Source organism: Solanum lycopersicum, chromosome 1 (assembly GCF_036512215.1).
Source record: "Solanum lycopersicum chromosome 1, SLM_r2.1".
NCBI lineage: Eukaryota > Viridiplantae > Streptophyta > Magnoliopsida > Solanales > Solanaceae > Solanum > Solanum lycopersicum.
In genome coordinates, this window is record NC_090800.1 from 21,996,912 (window position 1) to 22,019,948 (window position 23,037).

The window sequence follows — 23,037 nt, forward strand, 5'->3', positions numbered from 1 at the left end:
CAGTTGATGTTCTGACCGTTGTTCGATAACCCAGTAGAGCATATGGCAACATTTCATGCCAACCCCGCTGCTTGTCAATCATTTTCCTCAGAATCTTCTTGATGTTCTTGTTGGCGGCCTCTACAGCTCCGTTCATTTGAGGGCGATAAGCAGTGGACCTTCGGTGAATAATCTTAAATTGTTCACATATCTCTTTCATCAGATGACTGTTGAGATTTGCACCGTTATCAGTGATGATGGATTCTGGAACTCCAAATCGGCATATCAGATTGTTGCGGACAAAGTCGGCCACCACTTTCTTGGTTACCGATTTGTAAGAGGCTGCTTCCACCCACTTGGTGAAATAATCGATGGCAACCAAAATGAATCTGTGTCCATTAGAAGCGGCTGGCTCTATAGGACCGATGACATCCATTCCCCAAGCTACAAATGGCCAAGGTGAACTCATAGCATTAAGTTCGTGAGGTGGCACCCGTATCAAATTGCCGTGCACTTGACATTTGTGGCATTTTTGCACGAATTTGCAACAGTCATTCTCCATAGTCATCCAGAAATAACCAGCTCGAAGAACCTTTCTTGCTAAAGTAAGCCCATTCATGTGTGTACCGCAAACTCCAGCATGTATCTGTTCAATAAGCCTCACAGCTTCAGCAACATCTACACATCTTAAAAGACCCAAATCTGGAGTCCTCCTATACAAGACTTCTCCATTCAGAATGAAATTGAGAGCCATACGACGTATCGACTTCTTTTGATTAGATGTGGCGTCTTCTGGATATGTCCCAGACTCCAGGTACCTCTTTATGTCGAAATACCAAAGCAAACCATCTGGTTCTGATTCAACATGTGAACAATGGACTGGATGTTCCCTCAAGTCTATATCCAACGGGTCGATGTAATCAGTATCTGGATGTTTGATCATTGAAGCGATGGTGGAAAGAGCATCAGCTAATTCATTCTGTATTCTGGGAGTATGTCTGAACTCGATCTTGCGAAACCTTTTACACAGATTTTGCACATATTGTACGTAAGGTACAATCTTCGGGTTCTTCACAGCCCATTCTCCTTGAACCTGATGAATCAAGAGGTCTGAATCTCCAATAACCAGTAACTCGTAAACATTCATGTCGACGGCCATTTTCAAACCGAGAATGCAAGCTTCATACTCAGCCATGTTGTTCGTGCAGTTGAATCGTAGCTTAGCCGCCATAGGATAGTGCTGACCAGATTCTGATACCAGGACCGCTCCAACACCTTTACCCTGGTGATTCACCGCTCCATCGAAGAATAATCTCCAACCTGGATAAGCCTCAGAGATATCCTCACCCACAAATGACACTTCTTCATCGTGAAAATATGTCTTGAGAGGTTCATACTCTTCATCAACGGGATTTTCCGCAAGATGATCAGCCAAAGCTTGTGCTTTTATTTCCTTCTAAGTCACGTACACGATGTCAAACTCACTCAACAGCATTTGCCATTTAGCTAGCTTCCCGGTCGGCATCGCTTTCTGGAAAATATACTTCAACGGATCCATCCTGGAGATAAGGTATGTAGTATACGACGACAAATAGTGTCTCAGCTTCTGGGCAAGCCACGTCAGAGCACAGCATGTTCTCTCCAGCAAAGTGTAGCGAGACTCGTACGGAGTAAACTTTTTGCTTATGTAGTAGATAGCCCTCTCCTTCTTCCCTGTCTCGTCGTGTTGACCAAGTACACATCCAAAGGCGTTATCTGAAACAGACAAATATAGCAACAAAGGACTCCCTTCTCGCGGAGGAACCAATACTGGTGGGTTAGACAAGTAGCTCTTGATAGCGTCGAAAGCGGTCTGGCACTCCTCAGTCCACTTAGTTGGGGCATCTTTCTTCAGCAACTTGAAGATAGGCTCACATACCACCGTCGATTGTGCTATAAACCGGCTGATATAGTTTAACCTCCCTAAGAAACTCATCACCTCTTTTCTCGTCTTCGGCGGAGGTAACTCCTGAATTGCTTTAATCTTGGAAGGGTCGAGCTCAATACCTCTTCTGCTGACTATAAACCCCAACAACTTCCCAGCTGGGACTCCAAAAACACATTTGGCGGGATTTAGCTTTAGGTTGTACCGATGCAAACGTTCAAAGAATTTCCTCAGGTGTGTCACATGATCCAAACTCTCGCGGGATTTAATTATGACGTCGTCCACGTACACTTCAATCTCCTTGTGAATCATGTCATGAAAGATAGTCGTCATGGCTCTCATGTAAGTGACACCGGCGTTTTTGAGCCCAAACGGCATCACCCTGTAGTGATATACCCCCCAAGGTGTGATGAAGGCCGTTTTCTCCGCGTCTTCTTCATCCATCAGAATCTGGTGATAACCCGCGTAACAATCCACAAATGACTGCATCTCATGTTTAGCACAGTTGTCAATCAGAATATGGATATTTGGCAACGGGAAATTATCTTTTGGACTAGCCTTGTTGATATCTCTGTAATCAACACAAATCCTGATTTTTCCATCTTTCTTGGCGACCGGAATGACATTTGCCAACCAGGTGGGATATTGCGTTACTTCTACCAACCGGGACTCTATCTGCTTGGTGATTTCCTCCTTAATCTTCAAACTCAATTCAGGCTTGAATTTCCGAGTCTTTTGCTTCACCGGCTCGAACCCTGGGTTGATAGGCAGCTTATGAGATACGACATCGGTACTCAGCCCCTGCATGTCACTGACCTCCCAAACAAACACATCGCTGTATTCGGCAAGCAAATGCACCAGGCTCTCCTTCTAAGTTTCATTCAGGTGAGTGCTGATCTTAACCTCTTTGACACATTCTAAATCTCCCAAATTCACCGTCTCTGTTTCCTCCAGATTCGGTTTATGTTGATTCTCGAACTGTCGAAATTCTTCTACCACATAGTCTGGTTCCCCCCTTTCTTCGTCGTAGTTGTCATCCTCGTCGTCATTTGCCTCATTTTGCTCGTTTAGCTCATGACATGACATGACATTGGCAGGTTTGTAACTTACGTTACTGAAATCATAAATAGACAAAATTAGAAAAGTAAAATATAACAAGCAATCGAAGAAACAAAGTCAAAAGGGAGGCTTTCATTTAAATTGAATCAAAAATGAAAATTTGGGTCATGGCACAAGGCCGTGTCGCCCTTTAAACAATCATAACAAAATTCAAAATCAAGAAAATGCAGAAATGGTGGGTCTCGGGCCTCTTCCGAACGACCACCGATTTTGGCATGCACAAAATAACTCCATTCTACCACAGAGTTCGGGGCATCAGGATCGGCGTGGACGTCCAATTTTGCAGCATCTCCCCTGGTTCAGCATCACAAATGTCTGCTGGCTCAGCCTCCTCCTCGATGACGGCATTGATCTCCTTGAACAGGTCACAGATTCCTTCCCCATCGTCTGCAAGCTCGGCACACTCCTGGACTGGAAAGGAGTGATAGAGATGTGGGATCGGCTTAGTCAGCCCTTGATCCTTTCTCCTCTTCATATTCAAATCATCATTTGTGGGGATGTACCCCAAACCATACTTTGATCCTGTAGCAAGGACCGGAATTGGCTCGATGATACCTTGTGCATTCCTTCCTAATCCGAAACTTGGTTCGAATCCGCTCTGCAGCATCACCGTGGCGATCATTCTGTACACGGACGGCATGGGAGTCTGTGAGGCCAAGCCCTCATCGGTGGCATTTACCAACTCCACCGTGTAAAAATCCGAGCTTTGTGGCATCTCATCCAAGACCGGCATCTGCTTGCCTGAGTGGCCCTTTTCACCCTGAATAATCAGTTCTTCATTCTTCCACACCAGTTTCATCATTTGGTGGAGAGTGGAGGGGACGGCTCTAGCCGTGTGAATGAATGGCCTGCCCAAAAGGAGGTTGTAGCTGGTGTCGATATCTAACACCTTGAATTTTGCCTCGAACTCCGCGGGGCCCATTTGGATGATCAAGTTCACCGCTCCTAACGTCTCTCTCTGCACACCATCAAATGCTCTCACATTGACCTGGTTTTTCTCCAACTTTCCGAGGTCAAACCTCAGCTGCTTCAGCGTGGACAAGGGGCATATGTTTAGGCCAGATCCGTCGTCTACCAAAACACGGTTGACGATCTTTCCGCGGCATACCACGGTGATGTGTAGAGCTTTGTTATGGGATCTCCCTTCGGACGGCAACTCATCATCGCAGAAGCTAATGCGGTGTCCCTGAATGACTCGGTGAATCATAGCAGCTACATTGTCGCTGCTTGTGCCTGAGGGCACGTATGTATCATCACGAGCTTTCATTAAGGCCTGCCTGTGGGACTGAGAGCTCATCAGCAGGGCCCACACAGATATCTGAGCTGGAGTCTTCTCTAAATGTTTGACGATGGAATAGTCCTTCGGTTGCATCCTTCTCCAGAACTCTTCTGCTTCCCCCTCGCTTATCGGCCTCTTAGCATGGTCCTTCTTCTGTCCTCTGAGATCAAGCTCATCAGGAGTGTAGCACCTTCCGGACCCACTCATGCCTTGAGCCACGGCCGTTTCTATCACAAACTTGGGTTTGGGGAGAGTCTTTGAGGGCACCAAGGCAACAGCCTTTGCAGGTGTCAGAATAACAAACTCCCTCCTTTCCTTGACGCTTAAAGAAGCGACAGCCCTTTCCAAGTCTTCCTGAACAACAGGAGTAATTCTCTTGGCTTCACGCTCATCTTCGTCAGTTTCTATCATGTTGGTGTTTTCACCCCCATGATTTGGCAACGGATTCGTGTTGACGTTTGGCGCCGCCGGTTGAAGAAAAAATACCTCCTGATCGATCAGGTCTTGGATTTTGTGCTTAAGGTTGATGCAATCTTCCGTGTCATGTCCCACACTGTTGGAATGATACGCACACCTTTGATCCGGCCTGTAGAACTTTGAGTTGACATCCACGGGTTTGGGCCCCACAGGGTGGATGTATCCATCTGCGACTAGCCTCTCAAATAGTTTGGTCCGGCTTTCAGCAAGTGTGGTAAATTTCCTTGAAGGCCTTTTTTCAAATCTCGGCCGGGGAGGATAATAACCGCTTTGCTGAGGGGGAGGGACTTGTTGGTAATTGCGGGCATTTGGTCGTGGAGCTTGGGTTCTGGGGTAGGGATTTGTTTGGTAGTTTGGCATTGGGGCTTGGTAATTTGGATGGGGGTTTTGATATGCTGGGGTTTGTATTTGATATGCGGGGGATGGTGCTCGGTAGCTTGGCTGTACATTGGCGCAGTTGGGAGCGACATTCAAGTAATGCGGAGGGACTTGATAAGCTTGGGGGTAGGAGGGAAAATTTTGGGGAATTTGGGGCGAATTCTGATACGACACAATATGGGCCTCTGGATAAGTGGGGCCGGCATTGTAGTGGCCGGAATGATCTGAGTGTGGACGGTAGGCTTGATGAGGCTTTGATGGAGGGTAGGAGCGGCCTTGGGGACGTGGTAAGTTTCTGGGAGCCTTTCTTCCCCCGTGTGAGATAGCGTTAACCTCCTCTCTTTTCTTCCTTACCAGTCCAGAGGATCCAGGCGATGCAGACACTCGGGCTATCTTCCCCGACTTCAGGCCATCTTCAATAGTCTCACCCACTTTGACTATTTCGGCGAACTTGGCGCCGATTAACAAGATGATCCTGTCATAATACTCGGGCTCCTGCACCCGCACGAACACCTCCACAATCTCTTTTTCTGTCATCGGAGGCCTCACCCTTGCCGCCTCTTTCCTCCACCTGTACGCGAACTCTCGATAGCTTTCTGTGGGCTTCTGTTTCATCTTCTCCAAGGAGTACCGATCAGGGACTATCTCGACGTTGTATGCGAATCTGTCGATGAAATCCTTAGCCAGTGCGCTCCAACTGGACCATTGTCGAGTCTCATGTGACGTGAACCACTCCAGGGCTTCACCACACAGGCTCCGGCTGAATAACCTCATCAGCAAGGCTTCATCTTTGCCAACTCCCACGAGTTGGTCACAGTACGCTCTGAGGTGTGCCATGGGGTTGCCCATCCCGCCGAAGGTATCAAACTTCGGGATCTTGAACCCTTCAGGCAGGTTCAAGTCTGGGTGGATGCATAGTTCTGCGTAGCTTAACCCGGCGACGTCTGGAGTACATTGCAACTCCCTCATTGCCCTCCTGATCTCCTCCTTTATGTCTACCTTTGCTTCTTCCCTCGACTTCCACTCTCTTTCTTGCTCCTCATAGTGGTCCAACTCGGAGCCGTGCACCTCATGCTCGACTGGGACAGGGACTTGAAAAGTGGTTCTTTTGGGGAGGGGTGGAGCTATGGAATGGCTTGGGACGTTCTGTGCGGTTTGATAATTTTTTGGAAAATTTTGGGGATTTGTATTTTGGTTAAAGTGGGGATGCGGTGTTTGGGAATTGAAGGCGGTGGGATTTTGGGCCTGCTTTTGGGGTAGTGGGGCTGTTTGAGTGCTGTGGGGGTGTGGTGGTATTTGTGGAAGATTGTCTGGGAGTGGTGAGGGAGTCTGATAGGAGACTGACGCGTATTGGGGGTTTTGGGTGGTTATATCTATTCTGGAGGGGTTATGCACGGGTGTCGATGGACGGTGCTGAGTAGGATCCGAGTTGGACGAGGGGAAGTATGTAGGAGGTCTCGCGTCGAGAAAGTTGGGGCCAAACCCGGGCGGAGGAGTGTCTTGCCTCCGTTGCATCTCTACCCTCATGTCAGCTATTTGCTGCATCAGTTGCGCAATAAGCTCATTCTGCTCTACCGCGGTGGGCTGAGCCACCACGACGTCTGTGAGGCTGACTTGTTCATTGTTATCTCCCATGTCTGTATTTGCGTTCGGTCCGGGGAAGAAATCTGCGGGACCTTTTGATCTGGTAAAGTAGTGGTGATCTGCCAGCTTTATCAACACAGATCAGTAAGAGGTACCTGAGAGGTAAAAACAACTCAAAGGCAAATTTATTAGCGCATATTTGAGTACAAAATACATAATATCGCACAGCAAACAGATTAAACACACAAGTCGCTTTGTTTGAGGATATCTTTACCCACGAATAAGGACGGATATATACTTTGAACAAACAGGAATTTGTTTGTTTGGCGCTATCTTGGGAAATCTGAATCACGTTGAGCTATGGTCTTCTTGCAGCTGCTTTGCGACGTCCGTTGATCTTATCTTCGTATCTCCGAAACATGGAGGAGAATGAAAATTTTCTGTGATAGGGGCCGGGCCGGGAAGGCTGCCTACGTATCTCACGGGGAGAATTCAGGCCCAACGTAGTTCGGATACAAGGGTGAAATCTTTTCATTCACTTTTTCATTGTGATTACAAGGGAATTTGAAAAACATCATTGAAATTCCTAGAAGACAATACTTCGGTGATTTCTCGTCTTGTAGCTGAGTCCTTCTTTTCCTCTCAGACAGTCGGAAATGGAGGCTTGTAGACGATTTCCTCTTCATCGTCCTCCTTAATTGATTCTTGGTCGGGACCACTGTGATTTGCTCCTTGATCACGGGGGAGGTATTTTCCGCCCTTTAGGTTGCTATGGGTGGCCAATTCCCCGTCGAGTGCTGCACTTCTGGCCGACAACACGACAGTCTCAATATCTATCTTCGCTTCTCTCGCTTTTCCTTCGTGTATCTCCAAACGAAGCAAGTTCAACCTTTTCCTTAGGCTTTCGGTTTCCATCTCAACCTCCTTTTTTCTCTTTATCTGCGACGCCAGATCTTCATCCAAGGTCGCGACCGCAGCTTTGTAGATCGCCGTCGTCATGTCTACTTTGAGCACTTCCTTCATAACCTTCTGAATCTCTCGAGTGACTCGCTCGATCTTTCTTCGCAATTCCTCCTCAGTGGGCTCCGTCTGGACGTTCTTGCCTTTGTCCATAGCGGTGATTCAACTTTCCTTAGATGATAGAGCGGTATTTAGGATTTATGGTATGGATTTTGTGTGAGAAACTTGAGACTTGGGACTTTTGGTCGGACATTTATAATAGTGGCTTCTGTATATTCTTTGGAATTTTGGCTAGGAGTGGGTTTACGATATCATCAATCAAAGCAACATAGCACATAAACATTTAAACAAATATATCGTGTCCTAAACATGCATATGACCCTTTTGTGCCAAGGGTAGGCCTAACGAATTGAAGGATGTATATGCTTTTTTTAAAACCCGATTATTATCCCCACAGTATTTCATTAATAGCATCCAAAATGTCTGATAAATACAAAACAAAGTACAAATAAAACAGTCCCACGCAGGGGATGGTAAAAATCAGGCCTCCTCTGATCCTTCGCCAAGTCTGGTCCTCTTGGCGATGTTGACCTCTTCCCACATGGCATATCTATTCGCCCAGAGATGATCTCTCGCCAATCGAGCTCCTTCTTGATGACTGAACCCCTCTATCAATTGAATCTGTCGCTCCATGCTATCATCTAACTCTGGCATGCATTGTCTGGCCCGTCGCAGTTCTAGTTTCAATCGAGCTATGACTTTGGCATCTTCGCAATGACGACGTTGATGCTCTAATTCAGTCTTATCAAACTTCTCTTAAAGGCGGTGAAGTCGGACTTGATGTTTGGCTCCAACATCGGCAATAATGGGAGGAACGTTCGGACCAGGCTCAATTGTTCCAGCGAGACTCTTTTTCAACCATTCTTTGTACTCCTTCGAACATTCGGATACACCAAAAACTCTCTCCTCCAGTCTTGTTGCAACGATTGTGATACAACCACCAGTCATGACTATGTAGCTCGTCGGATCGTCTAAAGGGATCTGGTTCTTTGGGGTTATGAGTCTTGATTAAATGACGCATCATCCACACTGTAGTATCAAATTACACCCTTGAAAGAAGCGTTCTCCGTTCTGACACTTGTCTAAAGCCCTGTAGATGTCGGCCAGAATCATAGGCGCTAAAGTGTAATACTTCGTCGATGTTTTGTAATCCACTCCATAAAAAATGGCATGAGTGACCATAAATACACTAGGATGAATAGTGTATTTTGGCCCTTGGGGAAAAACCATCGTGCCGAGCAAACATATCGCAAATGCAAGGGGACGCGCCTCTTTCCATTTTTCTTTTGAGACGAACTCATCTTCATGTTTCTCATAGGCCCTTGCACGCCCAAATCGATAATATAACTTTCTGAAAGGTATATTCGGACCAGGGAGTTTGTCCATCCACTCGGCTTTAACCAATGACAACATCTCTTTAATTTTGGCGAAATCCCATGTTATAGGATTTAGGAGATCTGTATCTGGATGTCGTTTCCTTTTGTTGCACATGGCGACACTTTCATAACTGATGAGAATTTCTTCTATAGTCGGCGTCAACTCTACTTCCCCGAATCGAAAAACCATATTCTCGCTATCCCAGAATTTCACCATCGTTCCAATTAAGCCAGGCCACACATTCATCTCTATCAACGACGGAAGATGACCTATGTGTTTCTGAACAATTCCTTTATCTTCGTTGTTCATGAACTTCCACCATACTTTGAGGAAAGGGTCAGGGACAGTAACCATTCTTGTTTTCTGAGGTTTGTGTGCCGGGTTCATCCTACAAAAAATAGCGAACAAAATTTAGTCAACCCCCACCCCGTAGACAATAAATCGTTTCTAAAATGCATATACATCCTTCAATTAACACATAAGCATGGTTGTCTATTTTTTGGCAATTTAGGCCAAATAGACACAAGGTGGGCTTCTAATGGGCCCAACGCGCCTTGGGCGTTGGGTCGTCTTAGTTCAAATGCTCTTACGTTCGGGATTTTGGTTCGGCTCTACGCTAGTTGACTAAGAGTGGCTTTTGAAAGGACCGGGAACCCAAACGGACAATTTGGGCTGAAACTCGCGACAACCATTGGACGCCTAACGAACTAATAAATTGCCGCTAATTTCGAAAAATGGTGAGTATAAAAAAGTTTGGTTGCGGTTCCGCAAACCGTCCTTTAATATACTATACAGATATATTGGAAATATGCCATGAATGCAATGACAATTTATGAAAAATTTAAACATATTCAGTACAAACAATATTTTAACAAAAACAGTTAGTCAAACAGTCAAATCTTATGGTTAGAACTTAATTAATCCCCAGCAGAGTCGCCATTCTATTTTTTTTTTAAAAAAAAAATACTACTAACTATTTATTTATTTATTTATTTTTAAAATGGAAAATATTGACTAGGTTTCGAAAAATCAATTAATCTTATTATTTAAGAAAAATTGACTTTTCGAATTACGGAGTCGCCACTTGATTTTGATAAAATCAAGAAAAATTTCAAAAGATTTAAAAACAGATAAAATCGATTGAAAAGGTTCGAAGTTCAATGTACATCCCGAGAAGGTATTAGGCCCTCAGGATGCCCGCTAACTTGCGGTTGACCGGCGATTTGACTAAATGGCTTTTTTAAGTAAAAGAAAATTTATTTTAATATTTATTATTTTTTTATTATTATTATTATTATTATTATTTTTTATTTCTAAAGGAGCTATTTAAAGAGATTTAATTTAAGGAAAAACTAATTTGTGACAAAAGTAAATAAAATAAAATAGTAAAGTTTAAAATAATGAAAAATGACTACCCTTTAGGAGATTATTAAAATCCTACCACACATTAATTAATTCAAGCAAAAAATAAGTAAAGAGGAGAACAAAATTGAACTTGGGCCCTTTCAACAAATTAAAAATCCTGCAAAAAAAAACATTTCGGCCCCTTGGGCCTGTTAGAAAAATTGTTGAAGGGCCCTGGGCCATTCCTGAAAAAAGGATCCTGAAGGATATACATAAATGTATACATACTGTATACAGTATATATTTGACCCTTTTTGACCTCTTGAGTCCTCCACCTGTTTAAATACATATTTTCGTTACTTTTCCCTACATTGCCCTGCGTATTTGTACCTGTATTATTCTTTTAAAACTTACTTAACAAGTGTATATCGTAGCCCGATAATGTATACTAATGTATACGGGCTTCCCCCTACGTCCGCGTTGTTTGCCTAATTCTGAATTTTAATTAGAATAAGCGTCCCTGTACGTTAACCTGCAATTCACATTTTTACACATATTTATAGTATAGCGTCTATGTATATCAGTGTATACAGGCTGTATATCAGCCTAATTTTCAACTTTCGAAAGTTGAAACTCCTTTTCCGAAGCGTATCCTCACTGCCACAAACGCAAATTTCGAGTTTGGATTTCCTGTGCATTTTCGACATGTATACCAGTGTATATCAGATGTATATAGCTGGTTTACAGCTTAAAAAAAACATGCAGTCAAATTCTGCAAACTGCCACTTCCAGCAGCTCTCCAAAGCCGGATTTCGACCTGTAAATGGGTCTTAAGACCTCCTAGACTTGAGATGGGCAGACTCAAAGATCTTTTAACTCGGAGGAATGCGGGAGTGGAGTCCGAAACGGACTCGAATCGATGTCACATGTAATGAAAAAACAAAAGAAAAGGATTAACAACAGCCATAAATATTATCATTAAAACAAGATCCTCAACAAAGCAAGCATTAGGCAAGAACGAGTTCTTTAGACTTTCAGACATACATAAGTATGAAACCTTCGGCAAATTCGAAGATAGCAATAGACAACAACACATAAACTATTGTAACTAAAGTATGCTTTGAAACAAAGGGAAGTCATGCTTTCATTAAGATGTAGAAGTCAAAAGAAGAAGAGTTGTCCACATGAAACCAACATATCATCCCAAGCCTAAGAAAAGAAAAGCAAATAACAGTGCCTTGGCTTATTGAAGCAAACCTCAAAACTCCCTAACCAAGCTCAAGCAACGTAAGAAACTTATTAAAGAGAACCAACTAAGAGAGACAAACATTGGACACCAACAACCCCAAACAACGCATTAATTAACCTCACAAATACGAACTCGAGCCGAGGCCTATAACGACCAATGTATAACGTTACAACAACCTCCATCATCACATGAATCACGCTTAATGCTTAGAGTACACATAGAATCAATATTTGACGAAAGAACTCTTAAAACAGGGCATGCCAAGCGACTCCAAAGGGACAGCACATTAAGCAATGGTAAGAGAACTTTTCAGGGGACACAAAGAAAACTTAAAGTGAAGACAGAAAGGGAGATAAGCTAAACTGAAAATGCACTGTCCGAACAGTCGAATTCACATTAATGAACACCAGGTGCAGCTATACATGTTAACTCATGAGAGAAAAATCATGACACTGCACATTATTCATACCAAGCTGAAAACACCAAGAAACCGAGAGAACATGGGGAACAAACGCCATAACTAACACTTACTAACAAACCTAAGACGAGGGGAATGAAAAAGAAAGGAGCATCATGAAATATACAAAGCATAAACAACTTAAGGAACACTCAGCGAATAGACTCTATAAGAAAACTAACAAGTCAGTTGTAACATACATCCGTATTCAAATTTCATAATCGTCATCACCAGCCGAGTCGTCAAAACATCAGAAGAAGCCATTTCGAAACAAAAGAAACAAGAAAGTTGTACGAAGTAGGGGATTACCTCTTCGGAAGCGGCAAACTGGAACAGCAAGGAGCCTAATAACTTCACCACTTTACGAAGACTCGAACCCCTGGCGAAGAAACGAAGTCTAGTTGAGAACTTAGATTCAAACACGAGACACTAGCAACTCTTCCGTCTCAGTCGTTTTCAAAGTATTTGCGATGTTTTTCTCAAGTTTTCTTGATATTTCAAAGATAAACAGAAAGAAATTTACTCCGACAAACTATTACAACCAAATTTCAACTAAAAATTTCCAACCCCTATTCTGAAAACGGAGTGAGTTTATATAGTGGGAGAATTTTTAGGGTTCTTGGGGTAGGAGGGCGGGGGAATTTCAGGAAAGGATTGGGGCAAATTCGAGACTTCACCCTCCATTTTGAAATTCAAACCCATGAAGATAAGGTTGAAGCTGCCACTAGTACGATCCTTGTACCCATGGACAAAGTTTGTAGCCTTTCTTGTTGTTAGGCCGGCGCGAGCGTACGAATTTCAGAAGGAAACGGCTCTAAAGCTGTTGCACAGCTCACGTGAGAGAGGAGGAGAGAGGGGGATGAGAGCGTGGGGGAGAGACGCGGGGCGTAAAAGGGGGGGATTTCCGTTTTCTGGGTACTGTTTTTTTTTTTGCGTTTTTTCTGGGGAAAAGGCGTGAGGAATAGGGGGATGAAGGAAAAGGGAAGATGGGTTATTGGGTTTGGGTTTGGGTCGGGTCAAGGGGATTGGGTTGGGTTATTATTAATTTAGTGGGTTGGGGTTGAAATGGGCTGTTCTTTTAATTGGGTTAGAGAGGTGTTGGGTATTTAATGGAATTGGGTTGGGTTAAGAGGAATTTGGGCCTGGGATCAATTTGAGAGCTGAAAATTGGGGAGTGGGCCGTCTGGGAATTACTTTTGGTTTGGGCATTATTTTTGTGTGGGCTGATGGTGGAGTGGGGATTAATTCATGGGAAGGGATTTGGGCTTGAGGGGAATTAATTTGGGTTAATAGGAACAAAGGAAAGGGGGCCCAAATATGATATTGGGAGTAGATTAAAGGAAAAATAGGTGGATTTAAAAATTGGCCAACTTTAAAAATAAAATGGCTATATCTTAAATAAAAAATGAATTTGTATTAATTAATCAACGAGCTTTTATTTAATAAAATATTTATTAAAAATCGTAAAAAGTGATTAAAGTAATTATAATTTAGATTAAGCTAGTTTATTAAACACTTAGGTGTATATTTTGATGTTTCGAATAATCATAAGATATACTACTTATATACATAATTATGTAAATATGTATATAACCTAAAATTATGACAAGAGGTATTCGAGGTAACATAATATTCATGTATTATATTATTTAATTTTTGCAAAATTTATGAAATTAATTAATTAAAATTATCCGAAAAATTTAGGAAGCTCGATAATTAATTTATACTGCGCAGGTCAAAAATTGGGTGTCAACAGTAGGAAACGAAACAAGTGATCAAGAAATCTTAAATACATTCTGTAGAAGGAAATATGGTGACATTGAACAGAAGTTTGGGTCTACCAGCCCAATAAAAGACACAAACATCACCAACTTTTATGTTGTTGTCCTACACAAACTCCTTCTAATTATTACTGAACATCGTGTTTGTTATTCCAAGAGTGCATTTTACAGTCCATTGTTTTATTCATCTTGTACTCCTAAGATACATAGAACAAAAAATTTAAAAACTTGGTAAGACACGACAAAATTAAAGAAAATTTTCACAACTAGAAACTAAAACTAGTAGAGAAACTAGAATCAGAAATACTTAGAATATACAAAATATTTTTCTTAAAGAAGAATTTTTGTCAATTTGTGTTTAAAGAATCATACTAATTCCAACAAACTTTGCAGAAACACCAAGTTACCAAAGTTAAATGAACCGGAAAAATGCAGAAGAACAAAAATTAATTCACAAATCTAAAATCTATAATACATACCAGAATCTTGAAAAACAAAATGAAGATCAAGCCCAATGAATGCACAGTTTCCCCTCAACGAAATTATTCTCCTCTAGTATTCGAGGTTTCATTTTGAATATGTCCTCACAGGATAGAATGATCTCAATCACAATGTATTTATACCCAAAACGTTGTCACCAAGCCATTCAATGACAGTAAAATACACTAAGAATACTAGATTTAGTAGTAGTAATAGTAGAATAAGTCCAGAAATTGGTTCTTAAAATGAGAGGAAGTCCCTCAATTTATAGAAAACAGAGGGTAGTGTGAAAAATTTGTTATTGTGCCTTACCGTAAAGGTCACAAACCTTTAAAAAAGTCGCAATCTTAAGAAAAAATCACAACCTTTCATAAAAGTCATAACTTATTGTAAAATTTATAACTTTTCATAAAAGTCGCAACCTTTCATAAAAGTCGCAACTCTTCATAAAAGTCGCAACTTTTGATTTTTCATTCGCACCTTTTAAAAGTCAACACATTGTCTATTGCTTGTAACTTGAAACATAACATAAACTAGTAGACTCTAGTTTTAGTTATCTTATCTTTAAAATCAGAAACACCTCCATCTATTTTATGCGTTGATTTCCTCTCGGCTGCACAAAATATAGTGACATCTAAAAAGGGTTAATTTCCCTTAATCTGTTCAAATACAAAGACATCACCAATTTATAACTTACAGTCCAACACAAACGAACTCCAAGTAAAGAGAATTTCCCTTCTAATATCCCAAGTCATATTTGACGCGCCAAGATCCCCTGCCAAGAATATGAAGCATTAAATCGCAAAATTTCTCTGAAAATATTGTTAGGATCGAATCCACACACACACACACTTGATGAATGAAGAATACAAGAACTTTTGAGAGAGAGAGAGAGAAACTTATATTTCGTGGTAACACCCCGTGGGTAAACTTCCACGGCGGTGGGGGTATATATTAATGATTCAAAAGTATTTTTGAATCGCGTGAACATTAATATATGACAATACATCAAATATTAATCAGGCTCCATAAACTAACAATTCTCCAACTTGGAGACTGATTCAGTCATCCAAAAAATACATTCTCAAAAAAAAAATTCTCTTCATCATTAACATCTTTACCGCACCGCAATATCTTTAGCAATAACTACAAAAGACCAACCGAGGTTTTGAATAACCCCAGTTTCCCAACATCAACACATTTCGACAACATGTCTCTCGAGTTCTTTGCACCCTCTATCTTCTGCAAGTAGATATCACCGTCCTCCACTGCCCTGTGAGTGAAATTGTAATGCCTTCTAATGTGCTTTGTCTTCGAATGATAGACTGGATTTTTCACCAACTGTATGGCTCTCTGGCTATCTGAGTAAAGAATCTTCTAACTCTGGTTCTTGCCCAAATCCTCCAGATAATCTGCAAGTCATATTATCTCTTTCCCAGCTTCAGCTATTGCCACATACTCAACTTCAGTAGATGAAAGAGAAACACACTTCTGAAGCCTGGACATCCAACTCACTGCTGTTCCACTTATGGTTTAAATGTACCCGGATGTACTCTTGCTCGAGTCCACATCCCCACCAAGATCAACATCCACAAAACCCTATAGAGTCACCTTGCCTTTGCCAAAACAAAGTGGAGTAGTGGATGTACCTCTCAGATATCTCAGAAGCCACTTCACAACTTCCTAATGCTCTTTCCCCGGGTTTGCCATGTACCTGCTAACAACTCCCACTGCATGTGCTATATCAGGTCTAGTGAAGACCATAACATACATCAAACTCCCAACTACTGAAGCATATGGAACAAGTGACATATGATCACGCTCCTCGACTTTCTAGGGTGACTGCTCCTTTGACAATTCAAAGTAATTTGCCAATGGAATAGTCCCGGGCTTAGCATCATTAGCCCCAAAGCTGATCAATACCTTTTCAACGTACAACTCGTGAGATAGATTTAAAGTGCCAACAGATCTTTCCCGAGAAATCCTTATCCCCAAAATCTACTTCGCTAGACCCAAATCTTTCATCTCAAACGCTGCAGACAACCATGTCTTCAGATTGTTAATCTCCCTCATACTAGATCGTGAAATCAACATATCATCCATATACAAGAGTAAAAGACATTTGAATCAGTGTTTTCTTGAAGTAACAACAAAGATCCTTTTCAGCTTTGCAGAATCCGCTATTGGTAATGAAGGAGTCAAACTTCTTGTACCACTGCCTTAGTGCTTGCTTTAGTCCATACAAGCTCCTGGTGAGCTTGCACACCATGTGTTCATTGCCTGTAACCACAAATCCTTTCGGTTGATGCATATAGATCTCTTTGTCCAAATCTCCATGTAAAAATGTTGTTTTTACATCCATTTGCTCTAGATGCAAAATCTCCAATGCAACAATACTTAACTAAATTCGAATAGAGGTTAACTTCACAACAGGAGAAAATATTTCAGCATAATCAATACCTTTTCTTTGTGAATATCCTTTAACCACTAAAAGAGCCTTGAACCTTCTTTTGCCATCTGGTTCAGTCTTGATTCTGAACACCCACTTGTTCAGCAAAGATCTTTTCCCTGCAGGTAACTCAGTCATCACCCATGTGTCGTTCTTCTCAAGTGACCTCATATCATCATCCGTGTCTTGCTCCCACTTGATAGAATCCTCCACCTGTAGGGCCTCATCAAAAGACTCTGGTTCCCCCTCATCAATAAGCAATAGATAGTGTAATAAAGGTGAATAACTATCTGGAGCCCTGATGGTTCTGGATGATCTCCTTAACACCTGCTCAAGTGTAACTTACTCCACTTCAGATTCTTCAGTAGGAGTTGGTTGAGTATCTGCTTCAATATCTCTGGGGTTACTCTTATCCAACTTAACCTCAACTCCTACTTGGTCTGTAATCTCTAGAACCTTCTGCTCTCTGTCCTTGTAAAGGACAGACTCATCAAATGTTACGTCATAATGTCTCAGGATCTTTCTGTTCATTTCATCCCAAAACCTATAACCAAACAAATTAGAATAATAGCCTATGAAGTAACACTTCACAGCCTTGGCATCAAGATTGTCTCACTTTTCTGGATCAACATTGACATAAGCAGTGCAACCAAAAGTCCTCAAGTGTGATTACTTGAGTTCTTTTGCTGTCCACACCTCCTCTGGAATTTTGAACCCTAAAGGAACTGATGGTTCCCTATTGATCAAGTATGCATCTGTGCTCACAGCATCTGCCCAAAATGTTTTGGGTAGCCCACAGTGTATCCTCATACTCCTTACACGCTCATTCAATGTTCTGTTCATCCTCTCAGCAATTTCATTCTGCCTTGCCTTGCCAGGAACTGTTCTAATCAATCTGATTCCCTTTGCTGCCCCGAATGCCTTGAACTCTGATTTGTCATGCTCTCTTCCATTATAAGACCTTAGGCATTTGACTTTCAAACCGGTCTGATTCTCAACTTCATCTTTCCACTTCTTGAAAGTTACAAACACATCTGACTTATGCTTCAAGAAGTAACCCATACCTTCCTGCTGGAATCATCAATGAAGGTAAAATAGAATCTGGATCCTCCAAGTTTTGATACTAGAGATGTTCCCCAAACATCTGCATGGACCATTTCCAACTGCACTTTCTTTGAATCTTTAGGAGTCTTCGGGAAGCTTACTGTTTCCGTTTGCCCATAACACAGCTCTCACAAAGACCCATATTAACAGACTTCATACCTTTTAATGCTCCTTTTGCAACCAGCATCTTCATTCCTTTAGCACTCATCTATCCAAGTCTGTTGAGCCACAGAAATGAACCGGAAGCACCTTCAACAACAACGGCAATTTTAATACACCCTGCAGTGGTGTACAAGGTTCCAGATTTGGTGCCATGAGTTACTACCATAGCACCTTTCACAATCTTCCACGAACCATTCCCAAACTCTACTGCATATCCCGTGCTATCAAACTGACCAACAGAGATCAGATTTTTCTTGAGCCCAGGAATATATTTGACATCCTCCAATGTCCACTGGTTTCCAGAGGGGATCTTTATGCAAACATCCCCCTTTCCTTCTATCTCTAAGGCTTTATTGTCAGCAAGATAAACCTTTCCAAAATTTCCAGATTTGAAATTTTAGAACAACTCCTTGCTTGGAGACGAATGGAAAGCTGCACCAGAATCCAAAATCCATGATCCAACCGGGCTGTTCACACTAATGATTAGAGCATCCACAATGTCCTCTACTGAATTTACAGACTCATTGTCAGCTATAGATTTCTGATTATGTTTCTTCTTTGTCTTTGTACAACTCATCCGAAAGTGCCCTTTTTCTCCACAGTTCCAACAAGTCACGTTTGATCTGTTCGATGATTTTCCTCGATTCTTTGATTTTGATCGACCATGTTGATTTTGGCAGTCTTACTTCTCCCCATTTTGTCAACGATTAGAGCACTGTCCAATAAATCTCCCACTTCTCGTTTGCGAATACTTTCGCTAAGGACAACATCACGGATTTTATCAAACTTCAGTTTCTCAAATCCATGGGAACTGCTAATCGCAGCAACAACAGTATCCGAAGACTCGGGCAGAGATGACATCAACATCAATGCCTTAATTTCATCTTCGAAATTAATATCCACAAAATTGAGTTGACTCACAATCATATTGAACTCATTTATATGATCAGAAACAGATCCATTCTCACACATCTGTAAATTGAACAATCTATGCATCAAATATACCTTGTTCATAGACGATGGTTTTTCATAAATGTTTGATAGTGCTTTCAACAGTGTGGTTGTAGTCTTCTCCTTCACGATGTTGAACGCCACGTTTCTTGACAGTCAACCGGATCAAACCTAGAGCCTGGCGATCCTTGAGCTTACACTTCTCCTTCGTCATGGATTCCGGCTTCACCCCGATCAACGGTTCGTGAAGATCTTTCTGGTACAGAAATCTTCGATCTGCATCTTCCAGAAACTGAAATCGGATCCATCAAACTTCTCGATTCTAAGCTTCAAACTATCCATCTTCAGTGATCGTGTTGAATCTCCTTAGCTCTGATAACAGTTGTTAGGATCACATTCACACACACACACTAGATGAATGAAGAACACAAGAACTTTCGAGAGAGATAGGAGAGATCTAGAGAGAGAAAGAGAGAAACCAATATTTCATGGTAACACCCCGTGGGAATACTTCCACAGCGATGGGGTATATATTAATGATTCAAAAGTATTATTAGTTACAGAGAATAAATGGAGAATATTAATAAGTCTCTACAACCTAACAAATATTTCCATGAAAATAAGAAACATATGTGCTGCCAAAAGAGATAGAGATGGTAAATAGAGCATAAGCTGATGCATCCATATGGATTGAAAAATTACCCCGAAGTATTGGAAAGTCAGTAAAGTAGCATACCAAATTTTATGGTTTCGGGACATATGATGACGATATAAAAGTCAAAAGAATTGGATTCTAAGATTTAAAAGTTTTTATTTCTTTGATATGCGATTGTCCTCTCTTTGTGCATTATTGTTATTCTCTTAACCTAAGCCATCTTAGTTTGTTGTGTGTGCATCCTGCAACTTTCTTTGGTTTCTTCAAATAGAAACTCTAAATCAATATTTTGATAGTAAAATGTTATGGAAACAAATAATCTATTCTGTTAGTACGTACACTACCAAAAAACTGGCTTTTACCCACAGTTATATAGCCACAGTTTGACAAACCGTGGTAAAATCATCAAATGAAATGAAAATTCTTTACGAGTAAAAGGCTGAAGCTAAAATATAGTGGCAAAATCAGGCGGGACTTAAAATTTCACTCCCTCTGATTTATCTTATCATTTCCCCAATATTTTTCTTACATCATCTTTCTTAACCTTTTCCACCAATTTTTTTTTACAAAAATGGAGAAGAAAGTCACTAACACTCAAATCTATCAACAAAGATGGAATACTTTTTCAACGTTCTCAAATTTTATTGCGTCAAATAGTAGCAGAAAGTAGTAGAATCATTTTCAGGTAACCAATTTCGGCTACCCAAGATTTTCAAGTTAATTTTTTTTTTCAATTTTCAATGGTTTTCTTTGAGGGTTTTTATTTGTGTAAAATTTCTTTTAACTTTGATATGTTTGTGGGATTTTAGGAAAATAAACTTGTACTTATTATTTTATAGTTTGTTCAATTAATTCTTTAATGAAAAGCTAGATAAAACTTGTTGTGGGTTTGTACAGGTTTTGCTTGGAGAAAATAGATGTCTATTTCGCTTTGCCGTGTTGATAATTGCCTAGTGATTTCATTGTGTTTATGATATACCATGTGGGTTTATGCTCCTTTGACTTGAACCATGGTCTAATGTTTGATGAAAAGTATCGAAATTAAGCAAATTGGATAATGTTGAGGAACTGTCTTAGGGTTTAGGCTTAGATGGAAACTTTACATTATCCTAACCATGTCATTTTCGGGGGAATTTAAGTGCGCTTGTGAATAGGTTTGCAATCACTAGGTCTTGTCTATTTGAAACATTTGAATTTCATAGTATCTTTGAATTAACTGACCATACACTTCAGTACTATTATTTACGTTCTTTTTTACATTTCCGTATTGGGACTAATTAGGAAGTGGCTAAATGGTATGTTATGTTAATATATTTTTCACCTGTTTTTGTGTAACGACCCGCTAGGTTGTTTTGAGAACTAGGACTAGTTCGACTCCTTTTGAAAATTTAAGAGGTATTTTAAACTATTTGATAACTAGGAGAACGTAGTTGATACATATATCTATATTATAATTAATATACTTGAATAATAATTGGGTCAAATTCTTTTTTTTAATAACCCTTACCATTTGACTATATAATTAAAACAAATCAGTTAGGTTATTTTAGAAGAAGAAAAAAAATAAATTATAAAGGTTAGAAACTACCTGGAGACGAGAGGGACCGATGGCTGCGGAGAACAGTAATTTCAAGGTAAATCAATCTAAATTTGTAAAGGTTTATGTGTAATTGTATGGTACACTTGCATTAATATAATAAAATAAGAATTTTGAGAGGATTAAATGTAATGTATAGTCACTGTAATGTTTTTTTAAAAAACTATAATGTGGCATATGATTTATTTGATAATGGCGGCCAATGATTGCTTAATCATTGGATACAATTGGTTTCTCATGCAATTATATGCATATTCCTTTACAAGTTAGACATTTGACAGTACCATTTGAAGAAAACGAAAAAAAAGAACGTGGTCTGCATTATCGTATTCCTTGAATTTCTTTATTAATTCTTAATGTATTTATTTTATCAAATTATGATACTAGTTTTTGATATATTGAGATAGGTAATTAATTATTAGGTGTATATGATATGATTTAGCATTGAATCTAGGGTATTTGGAGAGGTTAAGGTTAAGTTCTTGGCTTGAAATTTGACGAATTGACATATAAATTATACCAAGATTTGACGCTTGATTAGAGATATGAATGAGTTTAGGGTCTATGACATACATATAATAATATGAATGTCTACAAACTCGCTTATTTATGAATATTGCATCATTAGTAGATCGTGAACATTATGAAACTTTGCAAAAAGGGAAGGAACTATCTTGAAGATTCGTGACACGAATTTGACACTTGAGGTATGTTAAGACTTTTAGACTCGTTAAAGGAAGTTTTCCTTATTAAAGATTAAAAATGAAAATAGACAATGGAGTAAGGGGGAAAAATGGTGGTCTCGTATCAATGGTCTAACGAGCATTGGTACGAGTACCGGTGTTATAAAAAGAAAAATTTCTATTATAGAATGTGGATTGAAATTTGAGAATGCCAAAGCATATGGGCATTAGCTGATATATTATTGACTTGAATTCCTTGTGTGATTGTGTTTTATTTATTTCACCCGTATAGTTGTGATAATTGAGGTGGTTATGTATTGGGTTCATATTGATTGATTGAGATGCATCATCATCCCCTCTATTGAAAAAAATATTGTGCACATGCATAGACATGAGATTGAGTATAAGTTGGGCACGTGGAGATCGTCTCTGCTGGGGATGGTGAGATGTTAAGATTCTAATTTGGGCACGTGGAGACCGTCCCTGTGAAAATTGTTTGATATTATGATAATGCGTTGAGATCGTCCGCACAAACACGTGGAGATCGTCCGTGTCGGTATATGGACCTCGCGAGTCCCCCATGGGTCATGAACTCTCGATGTATTTCCGACGAGTATCATGTATATACGGTTGAGTGAGTACTGGGTATTCTGAGACATATCATTACATGACATCATATTGCATTGCATTTCATCCCATCATTCATTCTTGATGACTATATGTTTCGTTTGGTGTTTGGAAAATATTGAATGTTGATTTCCTCGATTGATGAAACTTAAATAGTAAGTGTAATATATATATATATATATATATATATATATATATATATATACTAGTACAATCTAAGAATTTATTTTCTTATATAACTCCCGTCACTACTTCTTCGTTGTTGGTCAATGAGACATACTGGGTACACGTGGTTTCATACTCATACTACGCTTGTTGCACTCTTTGTGGTGCAGATTCGATTCCGAGTAGGAGCACATCT

At 40.4% G+C, this 23,037-nt stretch overlaps 1 protein-coding gene across 1 annotated transcript; it reads right to left on the minus strand.

Annotated features, from left to right (window-relative positions):
* Nucleotides 1-2,773: 2,773 nt before the first annotated feature.
* Nucleotides 2,774-6,791, minus strand: LOC104645345 (uncharacterized). Its single transcript, XM_026028877.2, has 2 exons — nt 3,262-6,791; nt 2,774-3,017 (listed from the first exon to the last, which is right to left on the minus strand). Exons 1-2 carry the CDS (start codon nt 6,789-6,791, stop codon nt 2,774-2,776), a joined length of 3,774 nt encoding a protein of 1,257 aa, XP_025884662.2.
* Between the last annotated feature and the right edge of the window lie 16,246 nt (nt 6,792-23,037).